The sequence below is a fragment of the Ammospiza nelsoni genome, chromosome 2, assembly GCF_027579445.1.
Source record: "Ammospiza nelsoni isolate bAmmNel1 chromosome 2, bAmmNel1.pri, whole genome shotgun sequence".
Classification (NCBI taxonomy): domain Eukaryota; kingdom Metazoa; phylum Chordata; class Aves; order Passeriformes; family Passerellidae; genus Ammospiza; species Ammospiza nelsoni.
In genome coordinates, this window is record NC_080634.1 from 43,207,481 (window position 1) to 43,226,333 (window position 18,853).

General features: G+C 37.4%; 1 protein-coding gene across 1 annotated transcript in view; it reads left to right on the forward strand.

Annotated features, from left to right (window-relative positions):
- ARHGAP42 (Rho GTPase activating protein 42) overlaps positions 1 to 18,853 on the forward strand; it is a 143,558-nt gene that overhangs the window by 64,847 nt on the left and 59,858 nt on the right. Inside the window, exon 4 of the mRNA XM_059493656.1 lies at positions 11,725 to 11,796. Coding sequence (XP_059349639.1) covers positions 11,725 to 11,796 — 72 coding nt within the window. The remainder of the gene's footprint in view (positions 1 to 11,724; positions 11,797 to 18,853) is intronic.

Below are 18,853 nucleotides of genomic sequence, written 5' to 3' on the forward strand. Positions count from 1 at the left end.
TGCTTGAGATATGACATTCTTTGTTTTCAGATTGGTTCAGTGGTGCTATCAGTAGTAAAGCTTAAATATTTTATGCTGTCACTAAGGTAGTAATCCTCTCAATACCTGCAGAGTTTTGTGAGCAACCCTAAATAATTCTGATACTTTCCTGCACATAACTGCTACATTTAAGAATCACCAGCACCTTAAATTTTGCTCAGAAGCTAACAGTGTAAAAAGGATTTGAGCATTAATACTCCTTGCATAATTCTGTCAGCTTTCACATACTGTCTCCCAGAGCACATTGCAGAACCTTGCTAGGAGTTGAGAAGGTCTGTGAGTTGGTAGAGAAGTACATCCTAGGCTTCGCTATCAGGATGATACATGCATGGACGTTACAAGTTTATTCCTCTGTTGCTGTTGAAGTGTCCTGCTGTTGAGCAGCAGCTGAGACAGTAGGACCAGCAGGCTGGGACTGCCTTGTGCAGACTCTGCTAGCAAAGTACTTTTCCTTGCATGCACTTCAGCAAAGCAAATTTCAAGCAGCACTTCCCTCCAAACTTTTATTGCTAATGAGGGCCCTTTATTCAAATCCATTTCTTGGCAAGGTACATTGTGAGGGAAATTAAGTCAATTTTGTTAAAAGTTTCTGTGGGAGGGCAACAGCAGTATTGTTAAACCCATGCCTGGACAATTCCCTTGGTATCGTTCTTTGCATCTGAATTTCCCCATGAAGCCTAATTTACAACATGCCAGTATTTACATCTTTATTCAGTACTTGTAATACTTGATACAGAGTTTGACATTTGGAATAGTCTTGACACATGAGAAGAGCTGTGGAATTGCTTTTGTTATTTTATTCAGGCTAGCAAAGGGAAGGACAGAAATTAAAATTTAAAATCAATAATTTTTGTATGATATTAATGTTTGAATTTTTACCCTTACCACTTCAATTACATTATAAAGAGTAACTTTTCTGAGTTTGTTTGGGCCCCTTTTGTACACAGATGTTTCTTCTGGGGACTATCCAATGTTCCAACAAACACAGGACTCCTTTGCCATTTTGGGTGATGTGAGAGGGAGATGACAGACAAGTTACGTGCTTGCTCTGAATGCTTTAAAATCTGATTTCCTTAAATTTAAAACATGCAAGTAGTGTGTGTTTATTAATGGTCATAAAACTAGCCAAGCCCTTTAATAATTCAGGTGGATTTTTTTGTCTTGATACTGACCTTTGGCATCCAATTTCTTGAGATTATTATGAAATACTAGCACACTCTCCTTTTTATTTCTCTTATCAACTGCTGTTATTCATTTGTCCATTTCCATGTTTGTCTTCTGAATACTTTGTGTTGCTTTTCCAGAAGGCTGTTTGTCTTTACATTGATATTATTTGTGGATCATAGCATCTAAAAGTATTTATGCAATTTTTAATTTAATCTTTTATTTTAAAAGATGCTATAAATGTAAACTTTTTGTATAGTTATTTTATTAAGAAATGAATAAATTTTAAATTTTAAGTGTCTGGTAAAAATTTAAAGACATTTTTGAAGGTTACCATCACATGATTTTCCTATTGTTATCTAAGTTTATAAGTCTGTTAAATATGATGGTAACAGGAAACGATCCAGTTTGGTCTTATTTGTGTCAAATAATTGAGGTATTTAACTTGTCTCTTCATTCACCTACCTAAAGAAAATTAAATCTAGCAGTCTTTTGAGATTTGAAGTAAAATAAAGAATTATGAGAAAAAAGAATATCTGACTTTTTACATGAACATATATGTGGAATGTGACTGTTTTCATTAATCCATGTTTGCTTAAGACTTTGTTTTGTGCATCTTGAAGATATAAACCAGAATTAACATAAAGGTATATGTAGCAATTTCACTTCAGCAGTTCCCAATGCCTGAAAGGCATCTAATATTCCCCCTCAAACACATCTGCTTTCTGTAGGCAGATGACATTGTACTATATGCTGTAAATAATTTTTAAGGCTGTCCATAAAAAGTATTAGACATCTCATTGCCTCTGTGTTATCAGAGGCAGTTTGCTCACTGGGCATGTGACAGGTTTGTAGCCTCTGACTTTACTCCTACTTAGAGTGATTGATAATATAGGTCTACTGCACACTCTTAACTCAGAAGGAAAATTTGAGCATCAGCTTTTAAAATGTGAAGTAGATTTGGTTTGCCAAACTAAAACATTTAGTGGAGGATGATTATAAATACAATATCTGTCCACATACAAATGGTAGGAATTGAGTAGCTTCTTCTTGGTGCTGTTTAAAGTCATGCTTGAAGTATTTGTGGTCCAACAATGCCCAAGAATCTTGTGTTTATGACCAAAACGAATTAGCATATAAACATTAAAACTTAACTGCTGTAAAATAACAACAGTTCTGGGAGTTTAAATATAATGATATTTTCTCTTCATAAGGCTAGAAAGATGTATTAAGCTTACTGCAAATTCTCAAATGGTGAATTTAAAACAGATGGAATGAATATTTAGCTTTTCCCTCCAGAGAAATCACAGACAATGAATAAATTAGGTGAACAAGATAATTAAAAGGAAGTAACATTAAAAAGAAGTATTAAATGAATGTGTTGTTAATATACTTTATCTAAACATGCCAAACACCATTTTTGCATCTTTAAAAACTTTTAATGTATGGAAATCTTGTTGCAACCTTTACTTTCTTTTGCCTGCAGTGATAAGTTCAGTCATAGATAACCTGCCTTATTATGCAAAACAGGAACTATTGAGATGCATGTGAAACTTGCTGCTGTAAATTCATGGTGCAAGTATTCTCATCTAAGTTCATTTTACCCTTCTTTCCGTGTCTTGTCACTCAGTGAGCAATATCTGCAGAGTCCAGTCTTGCAGTCATTGAGAATTGTTTCTTATGGCTGTCGTTCATGAAGAGATGAACAAACCACTAAGAAAAATAATTGTAAGATGCTTGAAGTCATTTGGATGACATGTTTCATCTTGTAAACTTCTGTTACATATTTGTTCCCTTGGGAATTTCTGGTGTGCTTCTATAAGATATTGCCAGTGGATAGCATAAAATGGTTTTGGAGCAGCACTGAGTGACTAGAGTCAGATGGCAGGAACTGTTGGCTTCTGATGATCCAGTTTTTTCTGTAGATTTCCATGCTTAGCTTCAGTGACCTCCCTGTGTGAGCGCTGTCTTGGTCAGACTCCAATCAGCTGCCACATTCCAGAGTCAGCTGGTGAATCTGGCATCTTAGTACCTGTGAATGACAGAAAATGTGAATAGTGGTGGCAGCATCCTGCCAGAGGATGGAGGGCAGAATGGTTATTTCTGAGGCTGAATGATGTCCCGTCTCTAAGAGAAGTGATATGCAAGGACCAATTTGAATTTTGACAGAAAAAAAATAGCCTAGATCAGGTGTGAAGTTCTGATTATGTACCTGTTCCAGCATTGCACATGTAATCAGTTGGTGATAAATGTAATAACTATGCTAGAAATTAATTAAATAAAAGGAAATCAGGAGGCGTAAAAATATTGCTTCATGTTGGAATTAGACTAAGCCATATTTTGTATGACCTAATATAATAAAATCTAACTCATGTGATCCCTATTTACCATGATGATAGAGTTAAAATTTGACTGTTTTTTTCTTTTAACTCTGAAGCAAGTGGTTTGTTACACTATTTCATTGGTCGCTTAGTTAATTTATTCTTTATCTATTTGGGTGTGTGGCTACACTTGTAGTTCATCTGTTTGGTTATATTAGAAGTGCCATATACCTTTGTAAGTGTAACTTCAGACTGTGAAGTTAATGTGACAGTAACCTTTACTGAATCCTGAAATGTCTGTAATGTTTTTTGCTGTCTTGTTGAATCCAGCTGCTTCTGCTGAATGAAAAGCAAATCTTGCCCAGTCCCATATTTCTTCAGTTTATCACAGAAAACTTTAAATGGGTTTGCAATATCTCTGAGGGAAAGCAGATTTCAAGCCCAGTAGCCCAGATGTTCATTTGCTTTCTTTTGGAAACTTCTAAATACTGTTGTATTAAGTTTTTATACATCTACACAGAGTTACCTTTATGTAAGCGGATTAGCAAACTTGAATTTGATTGCAAACAGCCTCACAATTTCATGATGTGATGTGTCTTGTCTGAATGGATCACAGGCATCCTATGCTTATTTCTCCTCATTGTTTGGGAAGGGAAGCTTATGTGGCTGTATCCACAGAGACAATGGGTATCTAATGTTGAGTGACTGAGTTAATTGCTCGGTAAGTCGTTGAGCCTCTTTGTGTTGGTATTGTTAATGTCCTCTGTCAGATCTTGCTGTTGGCAGTGCATGAACTGATTGATTAGGGGACACCTGAAGTTCCGTATTTTGTGTGATAGCTGTTACTTCAACTCAAAAATACATTTTCTCTTTCTCTATTTTCTTAATGCTAAGCCTTAGAGTTGATACTTCTCTGTTGTTCCTTGGCCCTAAAGCAAGTTAACCAGTGTTAGTATAGCATGGTCTTAAAGACTCAGGCTTTCAGGGTCATTCATAAGGCTTGGCTTCCTGGGAGGAAGAAGGGAACTTCTGCTCCACAGCCATTTCAGACACGAAGAATATTGGTGCCTCCTTCCAAGAGAATCAAGTTACTGTTTTAATGAAATGTTGTACTGGACCTTGGGCTCTCTGAGTGCTAAAGTACCATACATATTGTCTTTTGCCTTAAAGACTGAGCTACTAGAAAAAGGTAAGATGCTTGAGGGTGATTGCTGTAGGTACTTGCTATGTTGTACCTTCATCTAAGATAGCAGAGGTCATCATAACCCTGTTTAGGAACATGTGGAAACAGCCCAGAAATCATATGCCTCAACTATGAGACTGCTGGGGTATAAAGTTAGTGAAATGTGGCTTATATAAACACTTCATTCATGTGCTGATGTAATGAAAGCATTTTAAACTTAATTCTTTTTAATTACATACTGTGCATAGTAGGATAGTGGGTAGTTAAAAATAGCAAAGAAAAAGAAGATAGTACAAGGGAGTATTTCTAAAATAGTGTCGACTCACTCATTTCTGCTAATGAGCTCCCAAAATATATTGTGTACAAACTGTAACTATTTTCTTCCTTGGCTGATATTTGGGAAGAGCAGAGGAAACTGTTGGGACAGAGAGACACCCTGAGAGGACCTCCTGGTATTTGATATTCTCCCCAACTTACAAGATAAAGTTGCATCTGGTTAATGATCACAAAGATAGTCTCAGTACTCACTAATACTTCCAAATCTAGTTTGTCCACTCACCCATAATTAGATGTTCTGATAGAAAAATGTATCAGGAGACCTTCATTTACCAAGACCTCTGCCAAGTAATTGCAAAGTCAAGATACACAAGACCCTGCAGATTGGCTGAGTTGGTCAGATCTTGGTGCTTATACCACCAAGGTTGTGGATTCAGTCCCTGGATGGGCCATTCTCTTAAGATTTGGACTTGATAATAGTTGTGACTCCCTTCTGACTCAGAATATCAGTGATCTGAAATTATGTTTTCAATGTTAATTTTAAAATAGTATATCTATATATCATATTTTGCTGTGTATATTTACACTGCATATCAGTGTGTACTTTTTAGAATATCAATGTTATGTGCAAAAAGAAGATGGTAGATCTGAGTCAGATTCTTAATGAAGACTGACTTTTTTGAAGGTTGGCTGCTTTTTTATCTGCTTGGTCTGTAATCAGTCAAAAGGAAAAAGCTTTTGAGGACACGTAACATCTGAAATTCTTCAGTTGTTCTTCAGATGAGTTCTGTTCTTCCTCTAATGTTTTGTGAGGAGTCCATAAGGAGACTGGCCTTTCAATGCTAAAGGCAGCCTTTCTCATGTGTAATTTTTTATTCTATTAAAAAACAATCACTTCAGGTTTGACACTACAGTAATGCATTTTTAAACATAAACTATGCAATATAGGAAATCGAAGTTCACTTGAAAATACTGAGGAAAAAATCTGCCTCTAGTGGAAAGTATTGCTGCCTGTGACAGGGGGTGGAACCTGATGATCTTTAAGGTCCCTTCCAAGCCGAACCATTCTTTGATTCATGTGTATAACTACTCCCAGCCTTGGCTAGTATGTGATTTATAAGCATCCCCTTGTGGCAATGTATTAATACCGCTTGATACAGCTTTAGGTTTTGGTAAGAAGCTGAATGTTGCATTGCACATTGCATATGGAAGTGTCCAGCCTATGTTATTAATTGTCTGTAGTTAAAACTTCATAGTCTTCTCAATCTCCTTTATCATCAGCTTTACTTTAAATAAGTGGCAGTGATAACGATACTTTTAGGAAATTAACATAAGCTTAGATATTGTTTGATGTAATCTTTTTTTTTTTTTTTCTAAAGGTGAGAGGTATTAAGATGAACTTTGAGAATAGTAGAGTTTTCTGTACAAAGCTGTAAAAATATTTGTCTTGCTAAGGTCAAGTAGTTACAGGCATTGAAATTCACAATATTAACTTTGTGTAATATTTACATTTTTTAACTTCTAAAACAGAAATTGTGCACTTAAATACATGACCAGTATTTTATCATGGCATGTTTATATTCTTTGTAGCGTTCAATTGTATACATAAGTTATACAAAAGCCTGTTGTCTGTATTTGGTCTCAAGTTTTGTATTTGAAGTTGTATTGATTAGGAGCTGCTGATGCTGTCCTCAGACTGAAAGAAGAGATATTTTGATCAGATGTTAGGAATTTTTAGTTATCGGGGAAAAGATTTAAAATTAAATTATGTCTTTTTGTCTACTAGAGAAATATTTTTCTAAATTAGAAACGCATTACTATGTATATATTAACCATGAGATTTGTTGCCCCCTTTGAATGAATTTAATTTGTGTTTTCTAAAAGTCTTATACTGACATGAAAAAAGTTAATATTTGTCAGCATTCAGAATTTGAGAGCCACTCAGTATTTCAGGGAAATGAGTTCTATATACCATGTGCTAGTGTGGTCATTCTGTGTTGCCATGAAAAGTAGTCACAGCAGATTTTGGAACAAAAAATTGTTTTTCAAAGATACACTATATAAACTCCACAGTTTTTTGTAGTTAAATTGTTTTGCTGTCATTCAGGTAGCTTTAATATGATTCTGTTACTGCAAATATTCCTCATTTGAATTGTTGCTGTCTTCTTCTGGCAATTGGTAAATTTGTTAGCTCAGTTCTTTCTGTGACTTACCTAGTCCTTATCCCTACAAATGAAAACAGCAAGCTCAAAAGGTATTGACTGTCCTCGCTACTGCAGTTCAGCCCTGTAGACACTAAGGTAATGATAAAAGCCTATAAAACAATTCAGGGCTTAAAATTTCTGTATTGTTAGTATGCAAAAATTAATTAGCAGCCGCATTGATGTTTTTTAGGTGAATTTCTCTTTATATCCACTGGTTCTACCAAAGTGGAATTACGGATTGACTTGGCTTGGAAGGGACCTTGAAAGTCATCCAACTCCAACTCTCTACCACGGGCAGGAACACCGTCCACTAGACCAAGCTGCTCAAAGCCCCATCCAGCCTGGCCTTGAACACTTCCAGGGATGGGACATTCACAACTTCTCTGGGCAACGTGCCCCAATGAAGGATTTCCTTCTAATATCTAACCTAAACCTGCCCTCTTCCCATGTAAATCTTTATCTACCCTCTTTCATTTTAAGTAAATGAAGAAGAATGCTGCACGTACATGCTCTATATCATTCACTCTCCTAAATTCAGAAAAATCAGAAAACTGATTAGAAAACTCATTCAAAACATTAATGTTTACTTGAATTTAAGTAAAATCTAGAAATGGAAATGTTCAGATATGTTTGCAATAAATTTATTCTTCTCTAACACTGTATAATAATTATGATTCTCTTAATGGTCTTCATTGTAATGATTGAAACTTTTGTTAAGAAAAGTTTAAAAAATTGCTAGTCCAATAAATCTTCAATGTATAGATGGGGAGTTTCTCTCCGCATCTGCAATCTGAGCAAACCACAATATTATGCACCAATCTCAGTATTGATGCAGAAATTCAATTTCACAGCTAACTCCTGGAGGGAAAGAGGGTAGGTTGGAAAAGTGGATGATCATGAATCAGAAAAGAAAACTTAAGTGGTTTCACCATGTTGTCTCAAAGGCTGCCCGGGTATATTGAAATGTTGCAGCTATGCAACCAATGACCAACCTCATAAGTTGTCAAACTGCCTTAGAAAAAGTACTTTGAATTTTTAAATGCTTCTTTTTCAGATATATTTTAAACTTCTGTGTGGTTTTAGTGGTACTTATTTCAATGGTGCTTTTACCAACAAGTACAATTAACTAGAACTAAGTGGAATTAAATATACCAAAGATAAAAATCTGAACAAGGTTTTTAGTCAGGAAAAATTTGTTTCTTTATTATTGTATCTAATATAGCTCTCTCAAATGTCAAAATAATGTTCTCCTGTTATGTCTGCTAATACTTGTCTAGCATGTTAATCAAAAAAAGACTGATGAACTGTCAGTAAATTTAGTTGTGGTATTCTTTTTCTGGAGAAACACCATTGCTTTTGCCAAACAAGAGAAACAATCACGTAATTTGATTGACTGCCACATATTAACCATGCTGAACACTGGAACTGTGTCACATTCAATAACTGTTAGATCAACAAAATGTAACTTCTCTAAAGGTGTGACTAATCTGAATAAGAATGGAAGGGTAAGATCCAAATTTTAGACACAACATGGATATCTGAAGTTGCTGTTTACAAAAACGGTAACAGTCTTTTTGACGTTGTTTGCCTGTTCCCAATGTCCCTGATTTCAACCTAGCACAATAACTGAGTAGGAGAGGGATTATCATCTTGGCAGGAAAAAAGATACTCTATTAGGACCACACAGTGAAAATTCCAGATTATCTAAAGCAGTCAGATTTCCACAGAAATGGTTGTGGGAGTATTGGATTGCTGCTTTAAAAGAAGACTTGGGCGGGGGGGAAGGGCTGCATGCAGATTTATAACCCTTAAGAAAGAAACTGTGAGGTAGTTGCAGTGATAGTAATTTACAAAGAAAGGAAATTAATAAGTGAATATGTAAGGCAAAAGTTCTTTCTCTATTATTTTCAGATTCCAAAAGCTAGGCCCAACCTGGTAGAAATTGATGGAAGTCTTTACACAGTGGAGCATTCTGCATCTTGTAATAGTGGCTGTTGAAATGCATCTGCTGGGTTTTTTCTTAATTCCTTTGCTGCCACATTCTCCCTCCCCAAACCCAAAGCCTATTTCTTGCCTAGCTCCTAATTTTGCTGGGAGATGAATTGTCACAATAGGGTTCTTGCCAGTAGAACCTTTCCGCCCAGGGATGAGCTTGCAGTGTGTTCTGCTGTTGTGGCTTAGCAGATCTGTTCAGAGGCACAGACCCTGTCTAGATGAAAGCCTAGCAATGCCTGTTGTCCATTCCCATTTCATGAATAACTGTGGGAGTATAACATTGTGGTTCAGCTCAGCAAAGCCACTTAGCTCTCAGCCAAATCTTCTCAGTTCTTCCTGTGTATTCTTCCATGGTGTTTGAAGCAGGATTCTCTTTTTCCAAGTATCTTATCATTTGCTTTGCAGCATCTTTGAATGAGATGGGTAGGAGTTGTGTTTCAGTCACTTTAACACTGCCAAGAGGACAATGTATAGGAGTGAGGTCTCCTGGTGTGGCATGGAGGCTGCATGACCATGGTAGCATTGAGTCAAGGGAGGGGCCATTCAAATCCACATGGGGTTAGTTTGATTGTCAATGAGCTCCACTGGTTAGTTTGACTAGCAACAAGACTAGCAGTGATTGCTGGTATCAGAAGTAACTACTTAATAATATGTATCTGTCTCCCTTAATTGAACTGTGACATATTTAGCACTGAATCTAAAGGGCAGAGAAGAACTTAGCTTGGGATGTGAAAAAAAAAATTGCATCCACATTTCTATACCAGTGATTCCAGCAATCATTTGTGGTTTCTGTATGTGTTGCTAAAAGCCATGTACATGCTCTGTAAGCTATCAAAACTTCCAGCTGCTACTTCCAGGCAAATTCTGCTTGGTAGTAGGCAAGTCATTTAAGCTTTGCACTGCTGTTTATCTGCTTTAGATCCTTGGGATTGAAATTATCTTTTGCTAAGTGCGTGCACTTTACCTTGTAAAAGGTGTTGAGTCCCAGTAAGATTGCTGGATAATGGCTAAAAATCTATTTTTTATTGGGAAGCATCCACTTGGAGAGTAAGGTAGTGTTGTAGTCTGGTCCAGTGGGACTGATGGAAGATGTTGAATGCAATGAAAACATTTCTCCTCATCCTCTGTGCCTTATTTTTGTTTTTAAATGTAGCACATTTTGATCATGATATCACTGAGCATTCCAGTGTTGCCATTTCTGTCTTGGACTTCACTTCATGAGGGTGGCAAAGAGAGTCTCAGCTTCTCCTAAAACTTTGTCCTGCTAAGAGATGTGGTGATTCTGTGGTCTTTTGAATTGTAATGTTAGGTTTGGGATGAAAGAAAGTGTGTTTGTATTTCAGTAGGTTTATTCTATATGGTTTTTATTACAGCCTTTTGGGAAGTTTTTGTGCTCAACTGACAATGTAACTTATCAATTACTGTTATGGAAGAACCACAAGAACTGTATTCATTCACATTTGGCTTAGGTACATGTTAGTTTTGCCCAGACAACTAAACCTGCCAAAGCCCAAATTATGAGTGTTGGTAAAGACTGTACTGGTGAGGAGAAGAAAGCTGTTTGTGCAGAAAACCCAGAGTTTTGCCTGTAGTCAGTATAATAGAATATTGTAATGTGCTTTATTGTACTTTATTTCTGATATGTTGACAGGTTTTAGTTTCTCTGATTTTCATCAGCAAAGTAAATTTAATTGGTTATTTTTCCTGTACCTAAAAGGCACATGGGGAAATTATGCTTCTTTTCCTTGGAGAGTGGCATGATGGCTTGGCTGCCATTTGTATTCTGCTGCTTGTGTGTTTCCAGTCCCAAATGACTACAGATGCTTTGGGTGATTGCTGCTGGGAATGGGTTTCAGGGAGGAGTTCCCAGGACTGGATTAACACTAAATAAACAGAGGCCAGAGGGGAAAACTGTGTTTCATTAAGAACTCTGGTTTAGGTTAAAGGGATAAAAATAGCTGCAGGACATCTCAAATTAGTTTAAAAACTAGAAAAGTGAAGGAACCCAATCTAGAGTATTTCTTTTATGTACCCACATATCTTTTTAGAGTTCTCTGCCTCACTGTCTTCTGCTCAGTGTACCTAGGTCTATAAACCAAAGGGATAGGTGAAAATACTCAGCTGTCAAAGTTTCAGATTCCATAAACACAGACTTTTTTTAGTCAGTGCTGTCAGTATTCACATGTTTGTCTTCTTTGTTCTGCCAAAATATATTCCTGAAAGTTTTTGTTTTCTATTCTGGTTTTAGGCAAGATACAAGAAATGGAAGTAAAGCACCAGAAAACCTTCTGCATATTGGAGAGAAAATTACTGCATCTTCCATTGAAATTCCCTTAGTTATTCATAAAAATGTTCTGTGGTAGACTAGTGTACATGTCTTTTGTATGCTTTGTGTAAATAAAACATAATTACTTGCCTTCTGCTCTTACCAGAATGTTTCAGACATGCATTTTTCAGTCTTGCACATTGGCAGAGTTACAGTGACTCCACTTTCTGCAAATACTCTGTATTAAGAAAACATCCTTTATGTTTAATATTGCAGATCCAGAATGCTAATGATGTGCTAATAGCACCGCTGGAGAAGTTTCGAAAAGAGCAAATAGGAGCAGCAAAAGTAAGTGGCTGAGGTTGTTTTTCATTTCATGTTTATTTGAGTTTATCACTGTGTTTTGAAAGCTGGACTGAAAACAAGCATTTTGTATTCAAACATACTTGATGCCATCCTCATTAATATGTTAGTAAGTTATACTTAATTCTTTGCTTCAGAGGAGGAGACAATTCAGAAATGGAGCTTAAAGACTGATAATCTGCATAGAAGATAGCTCTTGCTACTGTTGCACATTCCTACCATCTGGCATTGTGTTCATCTTCTGATGTCTGCATTTACATTATGCTGTGTCTTGGGTTAACCCAGAACCACAGGGAGGATTCAAACAGCTGCTGAGTCCCTCAAACAGGCATTGTATAAAGACAGAAGACAGTTTCAGCACGATCTCTACCTCTGCTTTCCCTCTCCTCTTTACATGGCTGATGAGGTGCAATGGTTCATGTTCATTTTGCCAGAGTATTCATCTTAATATTCTTCAGGGATTTTCCCATGGTGGAAGTGCTCCAGTTGGTAATTTTATCTGGTTCTTTTCTGTTAAGTATTATATCTGTGTGAGAGAGACAATGCAGGTTGTCTATACCAGGGTTCACTAGTCAGCTCAGGAAATCAGATATATTGGGGAAAAGTATGTTGGAATTGACTGTTAGTCTAGAATAGCTGAATTTTTGAGTGGTTGTCAGTGTCTGCTTTCATTACAGTCTCTGGGCTATGCATAGATGATGCTGTGGTAGTCAAATAGAGGTTATGGTTCTTCCGTCTGCATGAATACACTAGTTCTAAAGCATTTTGCATCTCATATTAGTGCTCATAAAAATTTTTGGGAAACATTCATTTGTAAGGTTAAATGAGTACAAAAAAAAAAGCTCTCTGATGTTGCAGGTGAGGTTGTGCTTGTGCTGTACTCAAAGAAACACAGAAGAAGAACAGAGCTATTGGAAAGAGACACCAAAGGTTTATACTTCTTGCACTGCTATTGTGAATGTGTAGCAAACACATGGGGCTGCTTCCGCACAGGAACTAAGTAGATGTTTGTGAAGAATGTGTACTGCGAACTTGAGGTCAGATTTCTCTGAAGTGGGTGTTCTTTACCCTTTCACTTGATATGTTTTTGTGTACAACAACATTCTTCTCTTGTCCCACCCCTGTGCTGCTGTGAGATGCAGGACTGGGAGATTATTTACCATGCTGCGTGAATCAGAACTTAATCCCAGCGCAAAATGATTTTTAGTATTCAGTAGGTTTTAATAGCGTCATCCAGTTCCTTGTAGTAGTGTTTCATTTCCTATTCTCATAGTTTAAGGGATATCATTCTTCAGAGCACCCTATTTGAAAGCTTAACCCACCATTCTACTGACAGTCTTGCTGCATGACAGAGACAATCCATAAGTGGTTCACAGGACTCTCTGCAGAACTCTCTATGACACTCAGGTTTCCTTTGAATAAATATATCACTCAGTAGATGTCAACACATGCATATTGATCTAATTGAAAATTACTCCTTTGTTTTTTGTATCACCAAGAATATTTAAGGAAGGGCACTACAGGACAGGTTGAGTCCTCTCTGTTTGGTATATCACAATGGTTGGTTTCTTTTCCATATCTCTTCCATGTAAAATATGAGCATCTACTCCTCTTAGAGTTGTTTTGACTTGTCTGTGGTCATACTACACTGTACAGAATGAGTTCAGGAGGGAGCCTGGCTCAGCTAACTCTTATTCCAGTGTCTAATGCACTTTATTATGCAGTGCTGTGTGTTTTGGAGAGTCCAGGATACTTGGCTTGACACATAGATACCCTAAAGAGAGCTCTCCCAGGTCATTGTTTTATAAAATGTCAAACAAACATATTTTCTAGCCCTTCACACGGAGTTCAACTGCCAAATTCAGAAATGAGAGATTCAGAAAGCCGTCATAACCAAGTGTGATGCATTTGCCTTTGAGTTGATTTTTATCAGTGGAAGCAATTACAGTTAGCCTTTAACTAAATGGTATCAACACAAACAAGTCAGAGCTTAATTACATTCAGTATTGTTTTTCTAGTAATTACAAAATAGCAGCATATGATCTAGGAATAATGAGACCCATATGAAGTAGAGTAGAAATTTGGGCTTTGTGAAACCCATTATTGGTAAAGTGGAAAACATGGTCAGATTGTTTACCCTACTTCTGTTCGCTGGGATCAGCCCTTGAGCATTTATGAGCTCTTATAAATATAGAATGAGTTGAGCTTGCTGGTTATTTATCTACAATTAAGGAAGGTTGGCACAGATACTTGGCTCTTTGAACTCCTCTGGGATGATCTGTGCTGATAGTCAAACAGAAGATACAGATATTTTCTTGTTTGGATTTTGGGAGCAAGTTTTACAGAACACTGACAATGTCACTTTTTACTTGTGGTGTTTTCTAGACACATCAGTTGAATGGACCTTACCAGGTCCACAGCAGGTGTGAGCTGGTGTTTTTTTCCTGTAGTGTTAGTCAAAAACAGTGTGTAGAACGGTATTTGTATCAAATCCAAACTTGCTTCTGTTTTTCTGTCATCCCTCTCCTACCCAAAACATTCCTGTGTACATGTTGCCCTCTGAAGAGAAACTGGAGATGTCCCAGCTGGCTAGAAGCTGGAGAAAGCTGTCCCAGTTGTCAAAAAGTGCAAGAAGGAGGACCCTAGAAAACACAGGCCTGTTAGTCTGACTTCAGTGCCTGGTACAGTTATGGAGAAGATTATTCTGGGAGGTATTGAAAAACACCTGAAAGACAGTGCAGTCACTGGTGACAGCCAGCATGGCTTCATGAGGGGAAACTCCTGCTTGTCAAATCCGATTTCCTTTCCTGACAAGCTAACCTACCTAGCTGATCAAGGGAAGCCAGCTGATGTAATCTTTCCATGCTGTCACAGGATCCTTCTGGACAAAATGTCCAGCATTCAGCTGAATAAACACATCATGCTGTGGGTGAGAATTGTCTCACGGGTCAGGCACAAAAGGTTTTAATGAGTGGGGTGGCATCAGACCAGTGACCTGTCACTAGTACGGTTCCACAGGGTTCCATCCTCTGCCCTGTGCTCTTCAACATCTTCATAAATGACTTGGATACAGGACTGGAAGGGATACTAGGCAAGTTTGCAGATGAAGCAAAACTGGGAGCAGCTGTTGACTCCCTCAAAGTTAGGGGACCCTGCAGAGGGACCTTGACAGATTAGAGGACTGTGCTGCCCTCACCAACCAGATGAAATTCAACAGGAAAAAGTGTTGGATTCTGCACCTGGTATGGTTCAATCCTGCATATACAGACAGACTGAGGAATGAGATGCAGAGCAGTGTTTCAGAGAGGGACCTGGGGATCCTGGTCTGTGGCAAGTTGAACGTGAGCCAGCAGTGCCCTGGCAGCCAGGAGGGCCAACCCTGTCCTGGGGGCATCAGGCACAGCACGGCCAGCTGGGCAAGGGAGGGGATTGTCCTGCTCTGCTCTGGGCTGGGGCAGCCTCACCTCCAGTTCTGAGTACAGTTTTGGGTGCCACAACATAAGACAGGAAGCTATTAGAGAATCTCCAAAGAGGGGCTATGAATGTGGTGAAGGGTCTGGAAAGGAAGCCATACAAGGAGACACTGAGATTGCTTGCTCTGTTCATCCTGGAGAAGAGGAAACAGGGAAAACTTCTTTGCAGTCTGCAACGTCCTCATTAGGGGAAGCAGAGGGACAAGCACTGATCTCTTCTCTGTAGTGACCAGTGACAGGACCTGAGGGAATGGTTTTAAGCTGAATCAGGGAAGGTTTAGACTGGCTATTTATAAAAGGTTTCACTAGAGGGTGGTTGGGCACTGGAACAGGCTCCCCAGGGAAGAGGTCACAGCACCAGCCTATCTAAGATCAAGAAGTGTTTGGACAATGCTCTCAGGCACATGGTGTGACTCTTCGGGACGGTCTTGAGCAGAGCCAGGAGCTGGACTTGATGATCCTTTTGGGTCCCTTCCAACTTAGCATATTCTGTAATTTTGTGATTCTGTGGATGGTGCGAACTCCACAGGATAGCTGATAGTAATGTCACATTTCTAGAGCTGTCACTTCACAATTAATTTGCATCATAATGTCTTATGGACAAACATTTAAAGGGATTGGGTATAGAAGCACAAGATTGGTATGCCTTTAGTATTGGCAATGTTATGCCTTTAATATTGGCAATGTTAGCAGTAACTAGAGATCCAGGCAGCTGTTGGGTGTTGGACTCTGTCTTCTAATGGGACTTTTTACATTTTAGTACCCTATTAAGCTGTGTTTCCAAATTTTGTGGAAGAAAAATATTATTAGATAGTTGTGTTACCAACATACAAAACAGGAAATTATATTAGGTACTACTGTCAGATTTTCCTGGGGGTAAAGATTATGTGAGAGAGCACTTAAAGGTGATTTCCGGGCTTTTTTTCATTTTTTCTAATGAAACACCAGATAAAATTCAGTTGCAGATAAATACAACTAAACCCCACCCTCCCAAGGGAAAACAGGGGAAAATGTTATAAATTATGAGAATCACCATTTTATTTTAAAAATAAAATTTTTAAACATTAAAAAATTTATTTTAAAAATAAAATCTTGTAAACTTATTTATGTAATAATTAAGTTTAAAAGATTTTTTGCTACCATGATGAATATTCTATAAATGTTTTTAATATAGAGAATGAGAATATTTAATTTTTTCTTCAAAACTATAATGAGTTTAGACAAAAATATGGTCTCAGAAATCAAAAATAATATGGAAGATAAAATATATCCTGTTGACATTACAAAACTATATTTTAAATACAAGGACCATATAAACCCAAGAGTGCAAAGTTCAAGTGTTTTTGGAATAACACAAGAATAACATTAAAGACCACTTCTTCACATGCACTTCAAAAACCTAAAGGTACCCAACAAATTTGAGAAACATTCCCCATAAAACATTAGTGTTTGTAATCTAACCAGCAATATACAAATCTACATCACTTGCTCTTCTTGATTTATACTACTTGCTCTTCTGTTTTTATTGCGCATATTTCAGTTATTCCTTTTCTGTACACACTCAGTTTAAATAAAGCTGAGTTCTCTCCAGAGACTACACAAACCCAGCTTTGCATTGGACAGCCTGTTGATTTACTCCATCTGAGTTTAAGAAAATGACCTCTCCAATTATTGTAGCAAGGCGAGCAGAAGCCGGGTGAGGTAACTGGGAAAGGATTCCAGGCACGAAGCCTTTTGCCTTATTTGGTCAATGTGGTTTGCGAGGCCCCAGCTGGTAATTCTGGTGAGCTCATTGTGTGATGTGTTATGGACAATAAAGCCAAACCTTCCTCTTTCTTTTTATCCATTGAGTACAGTATTTGGCAATATTTGTTCCAATGTTCATTGACCTTTAATACAACTTAAATCAGATCAAAGACAACAGAAGCAATTTTGGTTTTAAGACTTAAAAGGAGAGTTTTGTGTCCTCCTTACAATTCCATCTGTTTGTTTCATAAAATAATTTGTTTTGGCCAGGAGGATTAGTTTTTATCATTATTTAATTTCATTCATTTATTCAAAGCAGTGAATTCCTTTCTTCTTGGGAAACAAATCCATATTCACTGCTGGGATTAATTTTCACACATCTTTACTCACATCTATCTTCACATGTAGGCATGCAGGAGGTAGCACGTTCTCTCTGTGTTTAATTTGGATTGTCTAGAAATTGAAGAGTGTGAAACAAACAAAACCCCCATTTTTTAAGGTTGTCAGAAAGCTGTCAAAACAGCATTTTAGATAAGTATCTAAGATGGTTAGAAATACCAGGATGCCCATTTTGGTGAATCAATTTCCTCGGTATCCGATGAAATCATAGCACTTGTTGTCCTTTAACTGAGAAAAATGAGTGACCTTGCTGTAGTAGGTATGGCAGGAGGTGTTTCATTACAAGTGGTGTCTGTCACTCAAAGTTTAGTATTTGCATCCACTAGATTTGGTGTGTTTTAATGTCAGTCTGAACCATGGAGGGAGGGGACCAGGAGAAGGAACCGCAATGAGAGGACAGGCAAGGGGTATTATGGATGGCCAAATATTTTGAGTTAAAATGCAAGAGTTTCTCAAAAAGGCTTAGTACCAGTTACCTGATATCTTCCTTGATAACTTATTCTGTAGTCAAGGAAATACAGGGGATCAAACCTATTTCTATTTCAGCCAGTCTTTTATAACACTCTACATGAGTCATTGTAATGTAGTTTAGATGGGGCTTAGTATGAGAAACCCAGTCTGTCAGAGGAACTAGCTCAATGCAAAAGGGCAGTGAGTTTTGTTTATGGGAGGGACTGTGGTTAGAGAGAAGTCACCAGTTAGAAGATCCCATGGGGCAATTTGAGATCAGTCTGTTGTTTTATTTTTGGTAATGACCAGGTAAAAAAAAAACTGATGGTATTGCCATAGGTTGCTGAGATAGAGGAGGAGGGCTGGAGGATTTGGTATAAACTGTAAGAATAAATAATTGAGCATGAAGAACTGAGGCTACTCAATGGTCATGAGACAGCTCATGCCATAAGATCTGCTGTACTGATGAATAACTCATGGCAATCTCTTTAGGTATTATAGGTTAATAGGCATGTATCTCTGATAGATAGAGAAGCACAAATTTTCTCTAGCTTTTTGTTTACTTACATAAATCCTCAAGTTTTGTTAAAGTTTCTGGACTGTGAAAGTTGTGAATTGCACTAGTAAATACATTTCACTCCAAGATTTTGGTCCTAGAACACTTTCATTTGAGAAATAATCCCATATATGTTGTCTAATCTGATATTTTAATTAAACTAGCATTATCAAATGCAAGAAATGAGAAATCAGAACTTGCATTTAATGAAAATGTATATTAAATTATTTTTTAAATAGATCAAATGTATTTTCCCTTATTTATTCAAATAAACATAGGGAAATATCAAGCAGTGAAAGACCTATTTTTGCCACAAACAAAATAATTGTAATGCCAGTATGATTAGCCATTGCTTCTTCTACACTTGTGTATGTGAAATATTTGGAAAGTTTCAAAAACATTGATGAGGAGCCCTCTG